We start from the raw sequence: 22382 nt of genomic DNA on the forward strand, positions 1-22382 counted from the left end.
GACGATAATTAAGAACGCTTTAGTTTGGCAGGCGTAAGCAGAAGCTCAATCATCAGATTACGATAGTGCTGCAGACGTGCGTAGAACATCGCAGACGTGCGGCTGTGATAGTGTTGACTCGTTGGACCCGCTGTTAGAGGTTCTTCTTGTCAGCACTTCGGAGCTATTCACGAAGACCACTGCGGGACAACTCTTTGTACTCGCAATCGAGCATGACGTACTTTGAAACATTGGGCACCGCGGCCACGCACATCGCAACTGAGTTTTCTACTCGATGTCGTGGCTAGGCCCAACTCCGCTCGCGGTGCTGATGTACACGAGACAAATCCGAACTTTGCGGACAAGAACATCGCGCTAGCGAACATGCGAAAGCGAAGAAGCCGCAATGTCCTTCGTCGTCGCAAGCAACGAATCGCATCGCCCGCTGGCTCCTCAGAACCGCAGATGGGCATTTTGCGCATCGGCAGCGGACCCCCCGGCCAAGCTCGCCGCGCAGCGACCGCTCCGAGAAGCGGTGGCAGCGGCTCGCAGTTTCGCGTGTCAGCGTCCCAAAACGCAACACCAAGCACGCTGCGCGCCGATTTTTTGTCGCTACAGCTAGGCATAGCTGATCATTGACAGACCGGAGATCGGCGGCCTTCGTTCTTAAATCGTTATGTCGATATCCGCGGCGCGCTGTTCCCGTCCCGAAAGTATGCTAAGCGATGTTTGAAGTCGAAAGTTAATGACCGTGGTGGAAAAGTCCGCTCTAAAGGAGTCCTGACACCTTGGTGGCCTGACATTTTAGTCAGTTATATCCGAATGTCCGTTGTACCAGAATCCGTTGTAAACGAAGCTCAATCAATGGAACAAATACAGAGGTCGGCATAACGCCGCAAATTGGTATGTAATATCCGAATGTCTGTTGTAAACAGATCCGTTGTAACGAGGTTATACTGTATTTGAAATGAGCACACAAATATACATAAACTTCTCATGTTTCCATCAAATTCGACCAAGAAAAAAAAAATTAAGTGTCATGTCCCCCGTTAAGCAGCAACGCTGTTTAAGTGATTCCCGTTTATGGAGATAATACACTCAAACCTCGATATAACGAATGCGGAATAACGAATTATCTGTTATAACGAAGTAAACGAAAAATAGTCCTGTCATAGATAAGGTGTTGTGGATGCATGTTTATAACGAATTTTCGGGTATAACGAAGTTATTTTCGTGTCAGATGTGACTTTGTTATAATGAGGTTATAGTGTACTGTGTATGTAAATTACAGGCGGGAGGGTCATTTTCTCAAGGACCCACCCCCTCAGCTGCAGAGATCGCCCAGCTCTTGCTGCCGCACCTCCAGCAGTTTGGCACGGACATCGATATCAACAAACTGTCCACGTCGCTGGGTCAGAGTGGCTTGTCGATGCCCACCATGTCACCCGAAGTGAGCGGCGGGCCGTCGTCAAGACGAGCCACAGCGAAGCGGAAAACAGCGAGGGACGGAGAGCCAACCATGAGGTACACGTTGACCTAAACGTGGAGGTGCCGTGTAGATATTTTGCTGTATTTCGTGCCCAAACCTGATGAAACCAAATAGACGTGTTCAGGTTTTCATGCTCATCTCAGATGTGCAATAATTTTTCTTCGAGGTCAACTAGTTTACGAGATACACGAAGCTGCCTCTCTTTTGTTTCTGGAGACAGTAGGAAAAAAATCTGTTCAGTAGAAAGTGAATATTATCAGATGGATAGATACTACGATATGCACTAAGCGCAATGCTGCAGTTTTTTAATCAAATCATAAGTACACTCAAACCTCGTTATAACGAACACGGATATAACGAATTATCTGTTATAACGAAGTAAATGAAGAATAGTTTTGTCATAGCTACAGTGTTACAAATAACGTTTATATCGAATTTTCGGATATAACGAAGTTATTTTCGTGGCAGATGCAACATTGTTATAATGAGGTTTGAGTGTAGTCATTCTGGAGTTGATCAAAATTAAGTGCATGTACCATGAAGAAAAAACAAAATAAAATTTTTAAAATGTATAAGCAGAAAGCGAGAATTCTGCTCTCAGCATTCGTGCTACACAGTTAGGTCTTTATGTTAAAAAAATAATTACAGCTCTAGCTGTTCTAGATCATGAGATCATTCCGCCAAGCTAAATAAGTGACCCAAAAACATTCCGATTCAGCTCATACTCATTGTATGGATCTAAACTGCGAATGAAATACGCACTGATCTTATAACATTTAAATTAGGCTTTGCATGTGAAGGAATATCTGCAGATTTCAATAATGTAATAGAAGAACTCTTCTTTTTTTTCTTTGATGATTTTTTGGTATGCACAAGCCATGTCCCCCCCTTAAATTACTTTCTTTTAATATCACAGGAAAAGAACAAGGACAACGAAGACAGAGGCAGATGGAGAAGCTGGTGAGCTAAGAGCCAACATTCTTCTCTCTTTTTGTCTGTGTGAGGGCATGTATCAGTACCTTCACAGGCGCTCTCATACACTTCGGAAATCATCAAAGCGGTAACCTTGCTTACGAATCGATTACATTGGCCGATAAAATCATGTTTGATGCAGAGCTCTCCAAATTAGCATAGCCCTCTTCTTTTCTGTAGTGGGTGACATCTGGTGAGGCATTAATGTGCACTTACTTTGAATGACTGTCTTATCTGTTACGAAATCATAATTGTGGAGTAATGAGTCTTCACTGGATTCCCTTTCTTCTCTATGTGAGTGCTTTCACTCAATGTAATTTGAAAAGTAACTGCACCTTATGTTGGGTCTGCATTGTTCCACGTTTTAGTTGACTACTTCTGGATAAGCTTACGGTGGCAATTCAAAATACAGTAGAACCCCGCTGATAGGTTTTTGAAGGGACCATAGGAAATAAACGTAATAGACGGGAAACGCAAGAGCCAAAAAACAGGAAAAACGACAAAATACAGTCAACGTCGGATTTTTCGGACTCCCTAAGGACCGCGAAATCGTCCAAAAAATCGGGCAGTCCGAAAAAACGAATTCATGCGCTTTTATTCCGCTCAAGCGGTCAAATCGCCACAGCCACGTCCGAAATACAGTTGAACCTCGTTATAAGAGACACGGATGTAACGGCCAGCCTATCTCTCCCATTAAATTGACCTCTTTTGTAAGAGACACCCGATATAGAAGACAATCGGTTGTAAAGGACAAGTTATCACTTGATTTTGGTCAATAACATCGCCTGTAACAGACATTCTAACCTAAATGTAGCGCCATCGACCATTAACTTGACTTTCGTCCATTTTTGGAAATAAAGAAACAACAGACGTATGCAAACCCTGTTTATTATAACCCCAGCAGGGGTGAGACAGCTGTGCATATTGCGCATTTTTGATACGATTCCGTTTTCCTGCGCCAAGCTGCTCCAAAAGCATAAAAATTGCAAAAATTGCGCCGAACTGCGCCGAAACGGCCCCACAATCAAGAATTTTCAAGCCCGCGTGGGAAAACGTAACTTTAGAAGCAGCACCAGGGATACGTTCGCAGAACACGTTAACGCGCCCAAGCGTGTCCTTCTACGCGCCTTTGTAATAGAGGCTTCCATAGTGCTGTGATAATCGCCTCTGAGCGGTTGTAAATACGTGTAGTGTCCGAGCGGTAACAACGTGTCCGAGGGGTAAGGTTTCTCGGCGCTCGCGACGCATTTTTGAAGGCGGTCCCTCACGAGGTGGCAGCGAACGGTGGCGCAGCGCACTTTTGTTATCACCTATTAAAAGCGTGCGGTACACTTGACGCTACACCACCCGCGCAGCCGACCAGATAGCTGAAGGCGCTTTATTTTGGGCAGTTTTCGAATAGCGTACGCTAAGTTAGCGTTTACGGCCCGCTATTTCCGTCGCTTAACGGGAGCCCGCAAGCGGTTAGCGTACGACGCATGCGCAGTTGTACGAAAAGCCAACGCAAAGCTTTGCGTACGCTATTCGAAAGCTTCCTGAGGGTTCACTCTTCAGGGAGGGCAAATATTAATCGCAGCGCCCCTCCTTCCGATTAAAGGACCCCTGACACCGAATTTGGAAACTCGAGATGCTTGTGTTGTTTGATAGTCCTGCATGCGGGGGCACTTCTGACCGATTATGAGTGACGAGCGTTGCCTTTAAGATATTTTAATTTGGTTTTAAAGTAAGCCTGAGTGCTCATCTGAATTTTGAACTCCTATCAACATAGCCACTAGTATGACGTAGACGTAGGCCCCTTGTGACGTTGCAGAGGGAAAGCAAGTGTTGTCGACGTCACAGACAGAAATATGCGCGGTGCATGCACTGTGGTTTATTGCGAAGCATGTTTGCTCTCCCACCTTCTTCTTCGGTACGTGTCGGCAGGCAGCGTGAGCTCTCCGTGTGTGTGTTCTCCAACTGGCAGTTCAACAAGCGCGTGGCTGACGTCACCTAATACCGAGCGCATGTCATCACGCGTGCCCCGAGGCGCCACCGCCGCGGCGCGGCGCTAGTTTCTTATCCTCTTTCGGCGCGCGTTTTGAACCTACACTAAAAATGACCATAATTCACGCTGCTAGGATTATTTAGACATCACGTTGGAGGATTTACGGTGTCATTCCGTGATTACAAGACATAGACCTGCTTATTACAACATAAATGTCACAAACAAGAAATCGGCTGTCAGGGGCCCTTTAAGTCAAAGTATGGGCGGTATCGACTTTGCCCCCCCCCCCCCTTCGTGTGCACGCCTATAGTCTTCCCAAGCAACGCTTAGCGGCGCTGCTGCTCTTGACAGGCAGCGCCATCTCTGGCAGAAAAAGAGAAATTGGGGCGTGAGCAGCGCGCGTTTTCCCTTCTCTCCACCGCGTTGCCGCTCGCTTTGCACGTGCAGAGCTCTCGCGGTGCACTTGCGCCGTCTCACAATGTACCGCTTGCAGTGCGGCTTCAAAAGGATTTTCAAGCTTGACTGGCACTTCCGAAAAGCGAACTTGATAAAATGAGAAAGGCTCGTCAATCACGTTAACGGTGAAGAGCAGACGATCGATAACAACGACGCCCAACTCAAAGCGAAATGCATTCTCAAGTCACGATTACACCGTGTAGGACGTATACCTCGAGGTAAGTCTCTGTCATGTTAAAGATGAATAATGGTCGACATGCACTCCGAAATGAAGCCGTACACGCTATCGATGTTCTGCGGCGTGGACTACGAGTACGAATCATATGATTGTTGTTTTGATATGGCATGCTTACAGTAGCAGCCGTGTACTTTCGTGAACAAACGTTTGCGGCGTGCGAAAAAAAGATTATACGGCCATGGCACTGCTTCCTGAGAAGGTTAGAGTCAAGTCCTCCGTGCCGCTGGAGAATCACCCGCCGATTAAGACGCGAGGCAGCTAGCTGAGCTTTAACCACTGTGAAGCAAGATGAACTGCTCGCCTCGTTTTTTTGGCTCTCGCATCATGCTTGCAGTCTCTTTTTATGATATCGACTTGACAGGCGTATAAAACCTGCTGCGTGAACGCGGCTAGAAAATCGCACAAAGTAAGAAGGTGGTTACTTCAAGGTTGCAATTGCAAAGCATGTATTAAGTGCCAGTTATATTTAGCGGCTTAAATATATATCACCCAATTAAAGTGACAAAAACAAAGCAAACCTGCAGAACGATGTCAAAGCTTGCTGCAAATGCACAGACGTCCGTTCCGGCGTGATAAAGCAGCCTTCCCGACGCGTGAAATGCAGGCGCCGAACTTCTGACGATGTGCCGAGTTCAGTTGAATTCAACCAACCGCGCAATGCTAACGGTATAACGCGAATGTGAACGTTCAACAACGACTGGTAGGTCTCACGAACACGGGGAATCAAAACACAAAGTTGCTTCACCTACAACCGTAACTGAACTTTAACAATACGAGAAGACAGCGAGTAATCATTAATGTAGTCGCTGCGTGCATGCGCCGCGTTACTTACCGATTCAGGTAGTCGAAACGAACGAAAGCAATGAACTCAGACAGCAAAAATAGAAGGCGAGACAGCGCTGTCAGCTATCCATGCTTGCCGCCTTTATTTCTCGTACGACACGCCCGGGAAACGATACAGTTTAACACGTGAATCGCGTGCCTTGGTGTTGTGTGCACTGTTGTGGCTGGCCGCTAAACCGCAATACTTCGGACCACGCTTGTGCTTCCGTGGGGTCACTTCTGCCATTGCTGAAATGCGCAGCTTCGCACAGCAAGCCTCTCGGTTCAACGTGCCGAGCTGACGGCCCCACAGTTACGCGCACCGAAAGAAGAACGCGAGCGCACGTGCGCTACCACTACCATGAAAGGGGCTGAGTCGGCCGCGCGACGGTTCAGAGTTTTCCGACAGAGCCGCAGCGCGGCGCTGTCGTCGCGCCGCAAACTTGAGCTTGGGTTCCCTATGGGAGTGGTCATACTGGCGCGTTCGTCGGTGGCCATACTGCTTTTGTTCTTTCCTGATGTTACGCGCGAAGGCGTCGCCGCAATCGCATGCTAGTCGGAATCATTCATTGACCGTTCAAAGACGTACTGCTATGTGACTATACAATTCTTGTGCAATCAGTTTTTATTGCGATATCAATTATATGGACAGTCTCGAGGGGTTCTTGCCGTCGCCGTCATGTCCTTCCGGTATGAAGTCCAAATTGATAAGATCCCCCCGCGAATTGTATGTTCTACAGCGGGTAAAAGCACGCGACCAGAGGCGACGTACGCGGCCGAAGCAAACGAGCCGGCCCATTGCCGTCGCTCGGAGGCTGCATGCGATAACATCACCCCGCTCGGAAGGTCTGCCGTAGAAGCAGACAGGAAACACCCTGCTCGTTTTTAACAAGCCTTAAAAGACACGAAGACGCGAGGGGGGGGGGGGGGAGTGCCGCGCAACGAGCAACTTTGAACTTTGCGCAGTCGCGATCACTGGCGCGCGCTATCTCGAAAGCCATCACAGCGGGGCGGGCGGCGCTCGTATACGCTTCTACGTGCTGCGCTCTCAAAGCGAAGTGACTATGCGGAGAACATGGCTCCCTGGAGCGGCCGTATTTACTTACACCATTGTTTTATAGTTACGCGAGATCGGATACAAAACAGTTAGCTGCCAGCCTTACTTCGTGTAACACTACAATTTGTTGCTATCGCATTCATTGCGTCGCTCTTGCGGTGAAACTGTGACTTTTTTTATTATTTGAGAAGTGTGATGTTTTTTCTTTTCTTATTTTCAAATGTAAAGTGAACCTACTTGGAAAAACTTTTTTTTATCTATTTCATATGTTGTTACCAGGGTTATATAAATTGCGTGGTTTGTAAAAAGGTAGTGTAGTTCATACCTGGCAATAATCTGTTGAAAAAAGCTTTCTCTAAAGGCTCTTTGAATGTTATGTGTATTCTAAGCCGATTAAAATATGTGCTTGTTCCTCCAAGTTACTACAAATTTGTTTTTTCAAGCTCCAAAAACGACATAATAAATGCCGCTAACTGCTCCCAAACAAGGTTCTCCTGCTCCTAAATTGAAATTTTGCTGCTCCCAAATCGATTTCAGCCGTCTCACCCCTGCCCCAGCAAATGTGTAGTGGGTCAGTCAGTAAAAAAACAAAAATAAAAGGTCTTCGAAACTAGTATGCATCGCAGATATGCACTTCAAGCTTACCGCCAAGGGAACGAGCACGACCAAGCGTGCACTTCGCAGGCACCTGAAGGAGCCAATACTGCCAATACTGCGAGCACGCGGCGTGAATACATTGTAGAAATCTTCCACTTAAAACGCATCACATGTGTGTGTTGTCTCCGCAAGCCCGAAAAATAGCACCAGTGCACAGCGAATGCTCTCGTAAGAATTGCGTGAACGCAGAGGTCAGCCCTACGCTGTTTGTCAAACTATGGCCACTCGATCAGCGTGGTTATCACCATAGCGTGGTCTAGTTATCGAAAGCTTCAAAGCACGTCTAGAGCCAAGCCAAAGCCAGAACATACAAACAAAAAATTGGAGTTGCAAGTCTCAGAGGCTATAGTTTAGGCCGCCGCTCAAACAGTGCAAAAAAGTTTGAGTTTCAAGTCTCTGAGGCTAAGCTTCACTGCGAGTGCAACCTTTTTTTTTTCTTTTTTCTTTCTCGAGCTTGGTGGCTTGGTGGCGCACAAGTCACCGGCCCATTATAAAACGGATGCTTGAAGCACCCATCCAACCCATCTACCAGCCTTCCACACTTCGTAGCTGTATTGTTGCGTGTTCAGTGCAGTTTTGTGATCGTGTGATCGCCGTCGTCGTTGTCAGTTGACCGCCAGCCGCCAGCAACAGTTCACAAGACGCTAGACTTGCTTCGCCGCCGCGCCATAATCGCAGCGCCTGCAGTGCTGCAGTAGGCTTATCGCTGCCGTGATAACTGCGAACTACACGCTTCGGGGCCGCTTTGTGATTGTGTGATTGGTGTGATCCCGGCATCGCTGTCAGCGTGCACTGCCAGCCGCCAGCATCAGTGCACAACAGATGCTGCTAGCCTAGACTTGGTTCGCCGCCACGCCGTAATCGCAACGTTTGTCACTGCCGTTATCCACCGTTCACCACCGGAGCTACGCCGTGATCGCTGCCTTTATCTGGATTTCGCTGCCTCATTATGGCGGCATGCTCCGTCAAACACCGCGCTTGCCTGACAGTGTCAAAAAAGCTAGACATTGTAGCAGACATAAAGTGTGGCATGACGCAGGCAGACGCCGCCAGAAAATTCGGCTTGTCAAGAAAGACGGTTGGCGGGATTTGGGCCCAGCGAGAGAAGCTTTTGAAAGAAGCGCCAACAGGAGCCAACAGGTCCAAATTGCGTAAGTCATCCCATCCTGCTGTAGAAGATGCGCTTCTTTTGTGGATACAGGATGCACGAAGCAAAAACATCCCGCTCAACGGACCCTTAATTCAAGAAAGAGCCAAGCAGCTTGCATTCGGTCTTGGAATTGAGATCGAGGCCAGTCAGGGGTGGTTTGATAGGTTCAAGCGCCGACATAGCATCAGCTACAAAGCTGTTTGTGGCGAAAGCAGAGCTGCCGACGAAAATTCCGTCAAGCAATGGAAGGACGAGACGTTGCCAACTTTGCTAAGGGGATGGTAGGCTAGTGATATTTTCAATCTGGATGAGTCGGGAATATTTTTCAAAATGCTTCCCGGAAGAACATTTGCTTTATCCAATGAAGATTGCAGCGGGGGCAAAAAGTCGAAAGAACGAATTACAGCCATTTTTTGCACAAATATGGAAGGAACAGAAAAAGAAAAAATCCTAGTTAAAGGCAAATCAAAAAACCCACACTGCCTAAAAAACTACTCAGTAAATGTTGAATACACAGCAAACAAGGCTGCTTGGATGACATCTGAAATATTCAATAAATGGCTTGCAAATTTTGATCGCAAGATGGCCATGAAGAAAAGGAGAATTCTACTGTTCCTAGACAGCTGTTCAGCTCATATGAAGCCACCACCATTGAAAGCTGTTGAGCTGAGATATTTCCCTCCAGGCTGCACAGCTCTGCTACAGCCCCTTGATCAAGGGGTGATTAACGCAGTTAAGGTCAAATACAGAGTTCGACTCGTTCAACGCCTGCTGTTTGACATGTTGCAAAAGCGCGAAACGACCATCAATGTGAGAACAGCAATTGAGATGTTGACAGGTTCGTGGAATGACATTCACAGGAGTACCGTGACAGGTTGTTTCCACAAAGCGGCTTTCAATCTGCAGCAGGAAGAGACAGAGGAGGATGTTGCAGATGAAGACCTGCAATGTGCAGTTGAGCCAGAATCATGGCCACTTATACAGAGGAGATTTGGGGAGCCTGGCACATTCCAGAACTTCGTTGAAGCAGACAACAATCTTGCTGTGGCAGAAGATCTTTCTGATGAAAGCATCATTAGAATGGTGCAGGAAGGAGAGCAAGGGGTAGATAGTTACACTGATGTATCGGCCAGCGAAGACGGTACACCACCAATGACATCTGGTGAAGTCATGACAGTGCTGGGGAAAGTTCGCAAACACATACAGCTTTGGCCTAGTGGCCACGAAGCCCTTGACCTTGTCATCAGGCTGGAAGGAGCTATGCTGAATAATGGTATCGACACAGCCCTGAAGCAGACAACAATGGAGAACTATTTTACAAGTGAAGTGGCTTGAAAGCAAATTGTGAAAAATAAATGTTTTGTAATCGTATGTTGCCTTTTTTGTGCTTATTTTAGCTGTAGTGTGCCCACAGTGAAATATGGACTGAATATAGAATGAAAAAATGGCACCCTGCTTATAAGAGACCTCTTATATAAGAGACACGAACTGCTCCCTGGTACGTGCCTCTTATAACGGGTTTCAACTGTAGCTTTAATGCCTCCCAGTACAATTATCAGGCATTTTGGTGCGAGCCCAGGCTCTCGCAAATACATTCGGTACCTGCTGCGAACCCTACTTAACTACGTGCCAACCGCCACTTACAAGAATGCATCTCGTGATGAGCGCCGCTGATACCAGCAAAGTACGGGATAGATTACGGCTCTCTCGCATGGAGCGTTTGGAAACGATGACGCGGAAAACAAAACTGTGGCGGAAGAGCGAACGACTCGTCCGGCTTTCCCCAATGCGTGTGCGCATGTAAAAACGACACGTACACACATCGCCGAATCTCCGCCGATACTCAGCATTTGCTGCCATGTGAAGCCGGTCGTTTCTAGTTGTGTGCAGCACATCGCCAACTAAGCTGACGCCGTCACTGTACTGTTGCTGTATCGTACGCACGCATTTATCATGAAATGGTTCGTGATGCGCACTTCGTTCCTGACCGCACACGGGCACGGCTATGGCGAGCTTGTTTTGTCCGTGAAGGCAATGCGTCTGTGCAGTGCACTTAGCGGTCTTGCACAAAGAGGCAGCAAGAATGGCAGCGCAGCGAGTTGGAGTTCTCGCCTATTAGATGCGTGCAGTATGCCTGCAACTGCGCCTGGCCACATGCACTACCGAGCAGTTAACTGAAGATGCTTATCGTAAGAGTTGTCGGCGATTAAGCCATACTGGCACGTTTGCCAGCTGCCGCCATCATGCCTCCGCGCATTTCCGCTGCTTATCTGTAAAAACATCGCCACACGGCACCGTGATAGCGGCCCCTTTGAATTTCTGGTCTGCTTCACCCCATAACGCTTCGTCATCGCGACAAAGCTGGCTTTCGGACTCTGCTACTGTCGCAAACAGGTCGACTCGCGAAAGCACTGGTTCGAACCTACGAGATGACAGACGCGGCAGAAGCGGGGTCTTCAATTATTGCCTTTCGGACCTGCAATTTGGGTAGAAAGCCTGAAAAATCGGACGCCGAAGAGTTTTAGCGTCCGAAATTTCTGATGTTCTTGACAACTGACGTCTATGGGGCTGGTGACGGTGCCGCGAAAGCGTCCGAATTTTCGAGCATGTCCGGAAAATCGGGCGTCCGAAAAATCGGCAGTTTACTATCTGACGCGTTTCGTTGTTATCGGCGCGGCCTTAGGAGCTGGCTGTGAGGGCACTGTTGGCACCATTTAACTCGGATCTTTCGAGACAGCAGAGCGTAAAATAAAGCAAGTTTCAAGATAAATATGAACGCGCGCACAAAACGCTTTACCGCAGACGCATTGACAGAATGGCGGCGGGCGATAGCAGCGCAGCGCGGGGATACAGGAACCGGAATGTAGGATGTTCGCGATGTGGATATGATTTCCCACAGTTGACCAGTGCCTCCAAGATCGGCATTTCCAATCACAAATCTCTGAGGCATAAAGTAGCGATCGAAATAAAGCCTCATAGATCACCAGTTAGCTTTCGTTTTGATCTCTGAGGCCATACTTCGTATGGTACGGGTGCCGTAGGAGATAATGGCTGGCGATTCGGCGTGAGCGACAGTCTCGGACAGGTTCCGGATTATCGAATGTAGATCTCGCAGCTGTCGGAAATATTGGTCGTCTTTACACATTACATCTATGGGATCATCGGCGGTGCCGCGCAACTGTCCGAATTACCAAGCATATCCGAATTATCGGTGTCCGATTTATCGGTCAGCGACTGTATGTGATTTTATTTAACACCAACAGCTGTAGGCATGAAAGAACTAAGCGCACGCAATGACGACCAGCGCGGCGAGTCCGAGCGCGCACCGCGCGCACAACCAATCGACCATGCGAACTCCAACCAGCTCGAACTCGTCCAGTCCTCCGACAAATAACGATGATGATGAGTCTACGCCAACGCGATGGCAGAAGTAAATGCCAATCTCGAAGGCCTTGCTTTTGCGAGCAATTACGTCATAGTCATAGACGCCATGTTTGCAATACAAATCTCAAAGGCTATGCTTTTGTCAATAGTAAATACCACTCTCGAAGGCCCTTGCTTTCTCGAGCAATTGCATCAGAGACGCCATCTTTCCAATACGAATCTTGAAGGCGATGCTTTTGTTTGCGTCAACCGAAAGATCCTGCTGCTTGCGCCTCTCATGTGGCTAACGTTACAGTCAAACCAGGCCAAGCTGCGTGAAAAGTAACCATGGCCACTCTCTTCGGTAGTCACTCGGTCAGCTCCGAGCGCACTTCATGACGTATCATATGGGAACGGTTCGACAGTTACGACGTAACAGCGGGGTTCCCAATACATTGTATCCTATGGGAGCTCTGCCGGAACCGGTGGAAGACAACGTAACAGCCGGGAAAACGCAACAGAAAGGAACGTAACAGCAGGGTTCTACTGTAGAACCCAAATTTTGTGTTTGTGATTCTCGTGCTATAGTATTTGGCAGTTGGCAGTGTTGTTCGTTGTGTGTTTGAAGAACGACTGTTTGGTACCAGTAGGGAAGCCAAAGCACCTCACAATAACGCTGAAGTTCTGTAGACTTGTTCACTTCGATGTGGCTTGTTTTACCAAGAGAAGGTGAGCTCTCATTTGGCTCTTGTGTAGCAAAATGTCTTCAGGAATGCCTGAAGGCTTGAAGGTGTAGTAGTATAATTTATTGCCAGTCATGTCTACAAATGTGTGACTGTTAATATTTAACTCTCTTTCTCACTCTGACGTTTCTATTCTTTTCAAGATTCTCAGGCATCTTGGTGTATTGCATCTCTTTTGTGCCATTTGCAACTCTTGCAGCCAGTGCTTGTTAGTTTTGCAACGGTGATGATTGGTAGTGCAAATGCTGTCCTCAGCATGCGCACTTGCTCGTGAGGGTATAAAGAACCAACGCTGTCCAGAAGGCACTACAAAAAATTTGAGTGTCTTGCTCAAGTATGTTTGGCACTAATAAATAGGGCCATTATAAAAATGTCGATATACAGTAGAATCTTGGTGATACGAATCTGAAAGGGCAGAGAAAAGATTTGTGTCGCCCAAAATTTCGAATCACCAGGAAACTAGCGAAATCCGTCGCGATATATGCACAGAAGATTTATTTCCGTTGAAAGAACTCGCGTATGTCTTTCTGGAAAACACGCAAACGCACCAATAAGGGACGGCGCAGCTGGCTGCCGCGAACGCACACCTCCATGCTTCATGTGAGTGCCCAAGTCTGCTCCACCATAGTCATAAGCAAACAACAGGAACACGGCAACGCTCTGTGGCTTTTTACAACTTTATTGCCTTTAACCCTTTGATGGTCAATTTTTTTCAGGAGATGCGTCCCAAAAATGTGTATTTTTTTATTGCTGAATTAAGTTCTTCAGACGAATCTACTTAAGAAAAAAAGTTGTCTAGGATATTTTTGGGTGACCGTAAAGTGACAAAAAAAAAATCTTTTGTGTTCTTACATGCACATTGTTTTTTCCATGATTAACAGCAAGATAAATTCTAAAGAAAAACCTATATGACTATTAAAAAATTATGCATTGCAGTAAACGTCTGTGTAGTTCATAGACATACAAAAACAAGTGCACGAAATGGTGTCAAGTGGAAACACGGAGGGAGAACAGCCGCCTTCTATCCAGTCAGGATCGTCTCGCTGCACACGCTTTTTAGATGTCGCGCACTCATCAGCGTCTCAATCTTAACTCGTAACGCCTCGTATGACGGGCTGATATTTACTGAATCAGATTCTTATTTCCCAGTCAAACAGCAATTTGGAAGAATCACCGCTAGGCTGACTTCTGTAGCCGAGAAACCGGCGCACACTTCCAAAGCACAAGCAAACTGCGCGGCTGAGCGCACTGAAGAAAATTGTGTACTTGTGAGAGTGTCCGCAAAGCAAAAACAAGTCTGAAACCTACACTCACACCTTGGTAATAACGAACACGGATATAACGAATTATTGGTTATAACGAAGTAAATGAAGAATAGTCTTGTCATAGATACAGTTATGAATTAACGTTTATAACGAATTTTCGGATATAACGAAGTTATTTTCGTGGCATATGTGAATTTGTTATAATAAGGTTTGTGTGTATAATAATCATTCGTCTCGTATCACCAAGACTCTACTGTAGTAATTAGTTCTCCGCTGTGTCCAGAAATCACTTTTACTGATCGCCTTTCCCATCTGAAGGAGGTCTGAGGTCTCCATGACTGAATGCTGCTTGTGAATCTGAAAAACTTGCCTTGTCTGCCAGGGCTTCCTGATTTCCGTTTTCTCAGTTTATTCTGTCACTGCCTTACAGAGGAGTCACAGCTGGATCAGATTCCTCCTTGCCAAGAAATTTCAGCGCACGACTCGCCCGTTGTGGCGCTCAAGGTATATAACTGCCACCTGACTGACCTCACTGCTTGTCTGTTGTTGCTCATTCCGACTGTGTTTCTGGCAGTAGTGCATTGCATATCGAGAAATTTGATATCCGTTGACCTCTCGTGACCTGAAATTTCTTTCCCCAAAGGAATACGTTCAAAGTTCACCTATAGGTGTTTGTAGTGGTTCTGAGATCATGGAAAATTATTTCTAGTTTGTGGGTTCTTGGAAGAGAGTCGCTCATGGAACAAACAGACACAGTCCACACCCTAGAGTAACGAACACATGTACATTTATTAGCAGCTTTTATGCAACGTCGAGCCCGCTAGCCGAACCTTTCAAATAACTACAGTAACATAACAAATACAGTAAAAGCTCATTAATTCGGCACCCGTTAATTCGGATAATTCGGTCAGCTTTATTGGTCCCGGCCAAAGTGCACATTAACCTATAGGACCAAACCTTCGTTAATTTGTCAGAATTCGGCTCCGCACCGCTTAATTCGGACAAATGCCGACGGCTGTCGCTACACAAAAGTGCGGTAAAGCAGCACTGGCACCACTGGAGTGAAACCGAAACCTGAGTGACATCGCCATCGTCATAAACTAGTGGGGGCGATCGCAGCGTGACCGAACGTCGGCGTCTTCTTTGTTCGCTCCGCTGCGCCTCCGATGCCATTTTCCCTTGTGTTGTGTCGGCACCGTCTCTTCTTGCGGAGTTCTCCTTTTTTTTTCGTTGTGACTGTGTTCGCATGTGAGGCCCGAGCATGCGGCAGTAGCTGACGATGGCATCAACGAGGTGTCAGCCGAGTCCACCGACGATGACTGCCCGACCTTCGATGCTGTCCTTCCCACAGATGTGACCCTTCAGGACTACATCGCGATTCATGATTGTGTCGCCACGACTGGTGTCCTGACCAATCAAGAAATTATTAATGATGTCGCGACCTCATCGCACCTCTCGGGAAGTCTCGGAGGCGCTTTTGACACTAGAGGACGTTTGCCTGAGCATTTCTGACAGTTTGCGTGCTGTTGGCCATTTGGAAGAGTTAAGAAAAATTCTAATGTCAGCCGGAACCTGCGCAAAAATGCAGACGACCATTACAAAATACTTCAGCAAATAAAGGTATACTTCTCCAACTTGATTTCAATGTTGTTTTTCCCGTTCATTCGTTAATTCGGTTAATTCGGACATTTTTTCCGGTCCCATGAAATCCGAATTAACGAACTTTTACTGTAACTCAATATGGTGCCAATACAACACACACAACAACTTAATGCGCACAATGTACCGATGCGGTTATGGTAGTCGGCAGGAACAAGCGACTGATTCGTGATTGTGGAACGTAGTTATTGTGGATCTGGTGGGCTTGTTATGGTAAACCACCAACAGGCATTGGAGTGTGAAAAACACCCGATGGTTTTGATACAATGTTTATGAAAACCAGCAAATAATGAAGCCAAGGAAAGATAAGGAGGTTAATTGTACTGCTTTAGATGTATTGTATTGTAGATGTATGCAAAAGGACGTGACGCAGCTATTTTCGCCGTGCAAAGTAACTTTCGCTTGATGTGAATGTTCATTATAACAGTGGGACATCACCAGTTGTACTTCACGAAGGAACAATACAATGCGCACAGATCAGTCACGCACGAAAGTATCCTACACAAGCTCGTGCTCCATCGCCATTACGTGATGGCAATGACACTGTGTCCGACTCTTCTGACACAGTGTCATTGCTTTTGCCGACACGGTTTCAGTTTCGTTTTCACACGCAGGCAGTTTTCGAACTCGATTTATCAGGAGAAAGATGCGCGTTAGATTCGATGTTTTAATGTTGAGAATAACGATTCGCTCACTCCTCCTTCAACTAAGTAATGCTGCCATTGGCTGCAATTTTCGAAAAAAATCTAATCTACCTTTCTTTGGAGAAGCACAGGGTCATGGCAAGGGCTCATTCAGGCAGTCTGTTCCCGTTTTTTGGGCAAGGCTGATTGCCACTGCCTATTCTTAGCTTTTCGATTATACGATGCCCGGATTATACGACGGTTTTACATGGTTCCCTCAAGGTCGTATACAGTTGCCGACCGTTTATTCGGACTCGGTGGGAACCGCCGAAAAGTCCGAATAATCGGGAGTCCGAAAAAAAGGATTCACCAGAAAAAAAGTACCTTTATTGGCCCAGCGGCCGGACAAAACTTGTCAATGCGCTTGTGTATATGTCCACTCTTACGCGTGACCAAGTTGGCCTGTATTTCAGCCACTGTTTGGCCACCCCTATGGGTCAGCAATAGCACTGCAATGGCCTACGCTAAATCTGCATTTGATGGCTGTGGTGTGGGAGGCGCGTCATTTCGGCAGTCACTGTCCACATGCGCTGGTTCGAGTAGCTGACGGATGATCTCATCGCCCAACTCTGCAAAAACACCCAGCAACTTCAGATTCAGGCCGGCCGCCTTCCACCTGGTGAATAATCACTGCATTTTTCGCCATCGTCAGGGCCTTGCAGTTGCCGCGTTTCTTTAGTTTCAACAGCGCACATGGAACAGGCGCCGTCGGAGCAACTTCGGCAGATCAGGCCTCGCACTCCAAGCAACAAACAAGGAAGCGAGACATGAAGTGCGGAATGCAGATCAGGCCTAGCCACAGAAATATTTGACAACGCAAACCCTCAAACGCCAAAAGGGATCGACATTGGGCTAGTTGGTGCTGCAGTGGTCGTGTTGTCATTTTCTCTTCATCCGAGTTGGGATCTGTGTCGTTCTCGCACGTGCTGTTATTCACCTCAAAGCCTCAAACGCCGCACCAAGCCAATTTTGATCTTGGCTTGGCTTGGCCTGCTGTTTGGCCGTGGTAGCCGTTCGATGAATACTTGACTGGCTAAAGCCAAAAGGCAATCGTTACGTGTAGCCAACAAACATAGCGTTCGAGATCGGTAATTTCTGTGTGGATTTTGACACTGGCACGATCTCCAGCTATAGCCAGTGCAAGATTTCAGTGCTGGCAACCTAGCAAAAATATTGTAAACATTGCTGACAGCTTGTCATGGTGTTCAACATCGCACTCTATCAGCCAGCCGGAGTCCGAAAAATCGAATGGCAGACTGTGGGGCGTCCGAATTTTCGGTCGTGAGTTTACGTTACTTCAGTAGGACGAGTGGCGGTGCCGCAAACATGTCCGAATAAACGAGCATGTTCGAATTTTCAGGGTCCGAATAAACGGTCGGTGACTGTAATCGGGGTTCCACTCTATTTATGTGCGTGCAAACCCTGGGAGTGTTAGTTAATGTCAGCAGCAAATTGTCCTTTTTTCCACTTTACTTTCTTCACGTCTATATCACAATTAGTACAATACACTTGAAACAGTACAGTTAATGTCCCCTGAACTCTCCTTGTCTTCGTTATCTGCTAGTCTTAATTACCGTTGTGTCAAACAAAGAAACGAGCCCTCAAAATTCTCTTGCTTCATTCGCTCGATGGTTTTGTGTCATATTCTCTCAATGTGTGCAATTTTTGTAGAATCTCCTTAAACAGATTCAGAAGGAACCAAGAAAGTATGTTCCATTTAACAGCACTTTACAAGAAAAGGTTTGTAGCACCCAAATACCAATCAAAGTATAAATTATAAGCAGTTATCTCCTTAAACAGAATCGGAAGGAACCAAGAAAGTATGTGCCATTTAACAGCACTTTACAAAAAAAAGGTTTGTAGCACCCAAATACCAAACCAAGTATAAATTATAAGCAGTTATCTTCTTAAACAGATTCAGAAGGAACCAAGAAAGTATGTTCCATTTAACAGCACTTTACAAGAAAAGGTTTGTAGCACCCAAATACCAATCAAAGTATAAATTATAAGCGGTTATCTCCTTAAACAGAATCGGAAGGAACCAAGAAAGTATGTTCCATTTAAGAGCACTTTACAAAAAAAAAAGGTTTGTAGCACCCAAATACCAAACCAAGTATAAATTATAAGCAGTTGTTTAGTTTGAGCAGCAGCTTTTAAGTTTATCTCCATTTACCATCGGTGTACTGTACTGCAACAGCAACTACAATCTTGAAACTCTGCTTGCGCTGTCCATGTATTCGTGATTTCCATAACATTACTTAGTACCTTATCATCATCGTCAGTCCAACCCATTGACATCTTGGCGGCAAGCAGCAACGTTGATGCACAGCGGGCTCTCAGTAAACAGAAATGTCTTAAACGGAATTGCTGCTTAAATGGAACAACTGTTTCTAATATGATTGGTTTTTTACCTGAGTGCTTCAAGCCAGTTCATCTCTCAGTAAACGGAACATATTTTCCTTGTCCCTTCAGGTTCCATTTAATGAGAGTCTAGTGTACGTATACAAATTTCTTGTTTTGCCGTTTTTTTTCTCAGCTGGTCGGGCATTACGTCTATTCCTGTTCCAACGACTGTTCTGCTCGTCGTCACAACCTCCTGGTGAGCCAGTACTCCTGTATGTCATGTCACTGATATTTCCTGTAAGGAACATGTACAATCTGTAGTGTGCTCTGGAAGCTTATGCAGGTTTGTCTTGGGACGGAGCACGCAGTTTTGATAAAATTCTCCTGGTGAAAAATCTTTATCATGGGCACCTGTGCTAATATTTGACTGTTTTGAATATTCGAATGAATAGTAGACCATTCGAGTTCACTTACATGCGAATGTAAAATTTCTGAAATTTTGAAGTATTCGAAACAAACAAGTAGACGTACTTTACTACATGCAACCTGCCTTGAAAGGTGGCTTCACTGCAACATGGAGGTGCTATGCCTGTTTAGGGGAAATCTGTGTTACCGCAAAACCACATTTTGTGGTTAAGAGTGCTTTTGTCCTGCGCCCTGGTTAATTTTTTTAATGTCTAGAAGTTTGTTGTACTGGTTTGCATGGCCTAAGTATGTCAAATTTTAAAAGTCAGTGTATATTACCACTTATAATTTGCACCATGCTGCTAATCGAATTCACTTCGGAATTATTTGATACCAATTACCATTCACTTCAAACCAAAAAGTTATATTTGCACAAGAAATCATATGAATTCACATGTTATTACATGAAAGAAAGGTGACGCTTGGTAATATATATATTCACCACCTAAGCTCGTTGCCTTGCTCTTATGCTCCAACACTACTGTTTACTTGTGTTCACACGTCTCGCTTATTAATTATGAACGTTTTTTCATCTTGGAGCGACATGCTGTATGTTGTGTCCAACAAAGAAAAACAAGCCCTTAAAAGTCTTCTTTTCCTTCATTCATAGCAAGGGTCTCATTCTGGCAGACTTTGTGCCTTCAGGTAGTATACGAGGGATTATTGGTCAGCTGCCAGCTCGTAAAAAGATCACGTGTTTCGTGGCGCCAACAGGCAGAAAAAGAGTGTTCCACACTTGCCGCCTTTGGCTGCGATCGGCACTGACTAACACTCCTAGATTTAAAATGCACATATATGCCCTAGAAGGTGGACGGTCGGATGACCGCCGCCGTAGCTCAGTGGTAGAGCACCGGACGCATTATTCGAAGGTCGCAGGTTCGGTCCCTCCCGGCGGCAAGTTATCTTTTCGTCCACTTTAATTTCTTTCTATTTATATCCTAATTACATCCCCTATACTTTCCTTGGCATTGTTATCTGCTAGTTCTCATTAAGAAGCTTATGTTTTAGTTTGTGCACATTTCACATTTGTTCGTCTTAATAAGAATTCTGGGTTTCCTTTCTGGCAAAATAAAAAAAAAAAAACACAGGATTCCAGCCAGTGTGTCATATACCTGGGAAGCACCAAGACGGTGAATGCAATCGAAGTGCACAACAGTAAGAACCAGCCTACGGTGCTGTACACTGCTTCGCTCGACGGGCTCCTTCGGTCGTACGACCCTGAGGTGAGAGTTCATTATGAGCTATGCAGCTTACACGTAATGCTTCCTCGAAGTCAGTAGCATCTCCCACACTGCATGCAACTTCTTTCCATTCGCTGGACCATGATGTACGGCTGCCCACAAAAGCTTACGGGACGTGGAACTTGCTGTATTTCTTTGAATCCTGGGAACATAACCTTGAGTTGAGTGTTCCGATATGTACAATCGAACCTGTATTTGTCACAGTGCTGCTTATAATGTACCACGAAATGCACTTTTCGGCCATTAACTGCGCAACATGTGCATCTGTAGAATGTTAATGAAAAGAAGACGTTGCTCTGTCCCTTATGTGTTCTTTTAATTACTTTTGGAGATCACCCCAGACTGCAAGTGTTGTACACATGCATGCATATTTTCCAACACACTGCAGAGCCCTGCAGAGGGCTTGTAGTTCCAGGCGTGCGGTTGTACACTATAACCTCATTATAAAAAGTCGTACCTGACACGAATATAACTTCGTTATAAACATGCATTCATAACACTGTATCTGTGGCAAGACACTTCTTCATTTACTTCGTTGTAACCGATAATTCATTATATCCATGTTCGTTAGATCAAGGTTTGAGCGTAGCTATACTTAGCACCTCACTGTAAGAAGCAATGAATTCAATAAATTATGAGCAGTACATAATTTTACACGTCTCTTGCATATTCAGTGCAGCTGTTGTAGTCTGAAGCTGCCTGTGATGAGTGTTTTATGAAGAATTCTTCGGATGCAGTCTTTGTCAGCAACAGGTGGTACGCTGCCGAACGTGCGAATTTTTTCCACCAACATGCATTGTACACATTGTACCTTGTTATGCACAAACAAAAAAACTGAACATGTGTATGCATCCTCACACTTCTGTTTGCATGTTCTTTTGTTCTTTTTTCATGTGTGTGGCCAGCTCAAGCGCATGACATAGAATGCTCAAAAACATTCAAAATCTTAAGCTTGCTTCCAATTGCCATTGCACCTATCTCTGGCGGTGCATTTTTACAGGAAAGTCTGCTTGTAGAGTTTTTAATATCTTTTATGTTTGATCGACCCCTGTCATTGATTATCGGTTCATTTCATGGTGGTACGTAAAAAAAAATAGATTGAATGGGCTGCAAAATCCTTTGTCTACAAATGCAAGGTGTTATTTCATGTTTAGGCATGCCAAATGTACATTTTCTGTTGTATCGAACACCAGAGTCACGGTGTTAAAATAGTTTAGGTGGAGCAACGCCGCGTTGGAATGAGGAGAAATCGGGGACCTCTTTCCCTTCCTTGCCGAAAGGAGACGCGTGCTAGACGGTGGCTGCCTGGCTATACCCAGCGCAAACCTGACACTTCTAACATTCGGTGTTTTAGCGTGTTTAGCGATATCGCAAGGCCCCGTGGGGATTTGTGGTATTGTAATATTATACACATAATTTAAATATAAAGACTTAGTAGTGTTTTATGCATGGCGGCTCGGCATGCGGCGTGAAACACCACCTTCGGCCTCGGCGACACCGTGGCCTAGGCGATCGTGCCGTACTTTGTCTACAAAATAAATCTGCAGTTGCGTGGCGCGTGTTGAATTCACCCTTCATTTGCCCTCGAAAGATCAGTTGATGTATTTGTGGTCAGCATCATATAAAGAGCAGGTATGATGCATAAGGGGCATTTCGCATATGAGGTCAAGCGACCGTACAGAATCTTTTACTACGAACCGCTTATTTGCAAATTCCGTAAACATTTGCGAGACGACGATTGCTTTAATGTAATGGAATATAATAACTCTATTTAGGTATTTCGGGGCGTGCACGTGACGCGCCGCTCCCACGTCGG

At 45.8% G+C, this 22382-nt stretch overlaps 1 protein-coding gene across 1 annotated transcript in view; it reads left to right on the forward strand.

Annotated features, from left to right (window-relative positions):
- Nucleotides 1-22382, forward strand: part of LOC119374059 (uncharacterized) — a 73307-nt gene that overhangs the window by 27498 nt on the left and 23427 nt on the right. The window contains exons 9-13 of the mRNA XM_049411196.1: nt 1271-1503; nt 2385-2428; nt 14606-14679; nt 19054-19116; nt 20414-20548. Of these exons, the coding sequence (XP_049267153.1) occupies nt 1271-1503; nt 2385-2428; nt 14606-14679; nt 19054-19116; nt 20414-20548 (549 nt within the window). The remainder of the gene's footprint in view (nt 1-1270; nt 1504-2384; nt 2429-14605; nt 14680-19053; nt 19117-20413; nt 20549-22382) is intronic.

Source organism: Rhipicephalus sanguineus, chromosome 11, assembly GCF_013339695.2.
Source record: "Rhipicephalus sanguineus isolate Rsan-2018 chromosome 11, BIME_Rsan_1.4, whole genome shotgun sequence".
Lineage (NCBI taxonomy): Eukaryota > Metazoa > Arthropoda > Arachnida > Ixodida > Ixodidae > Rhipicephalus > Rhipicephalus sanguineus.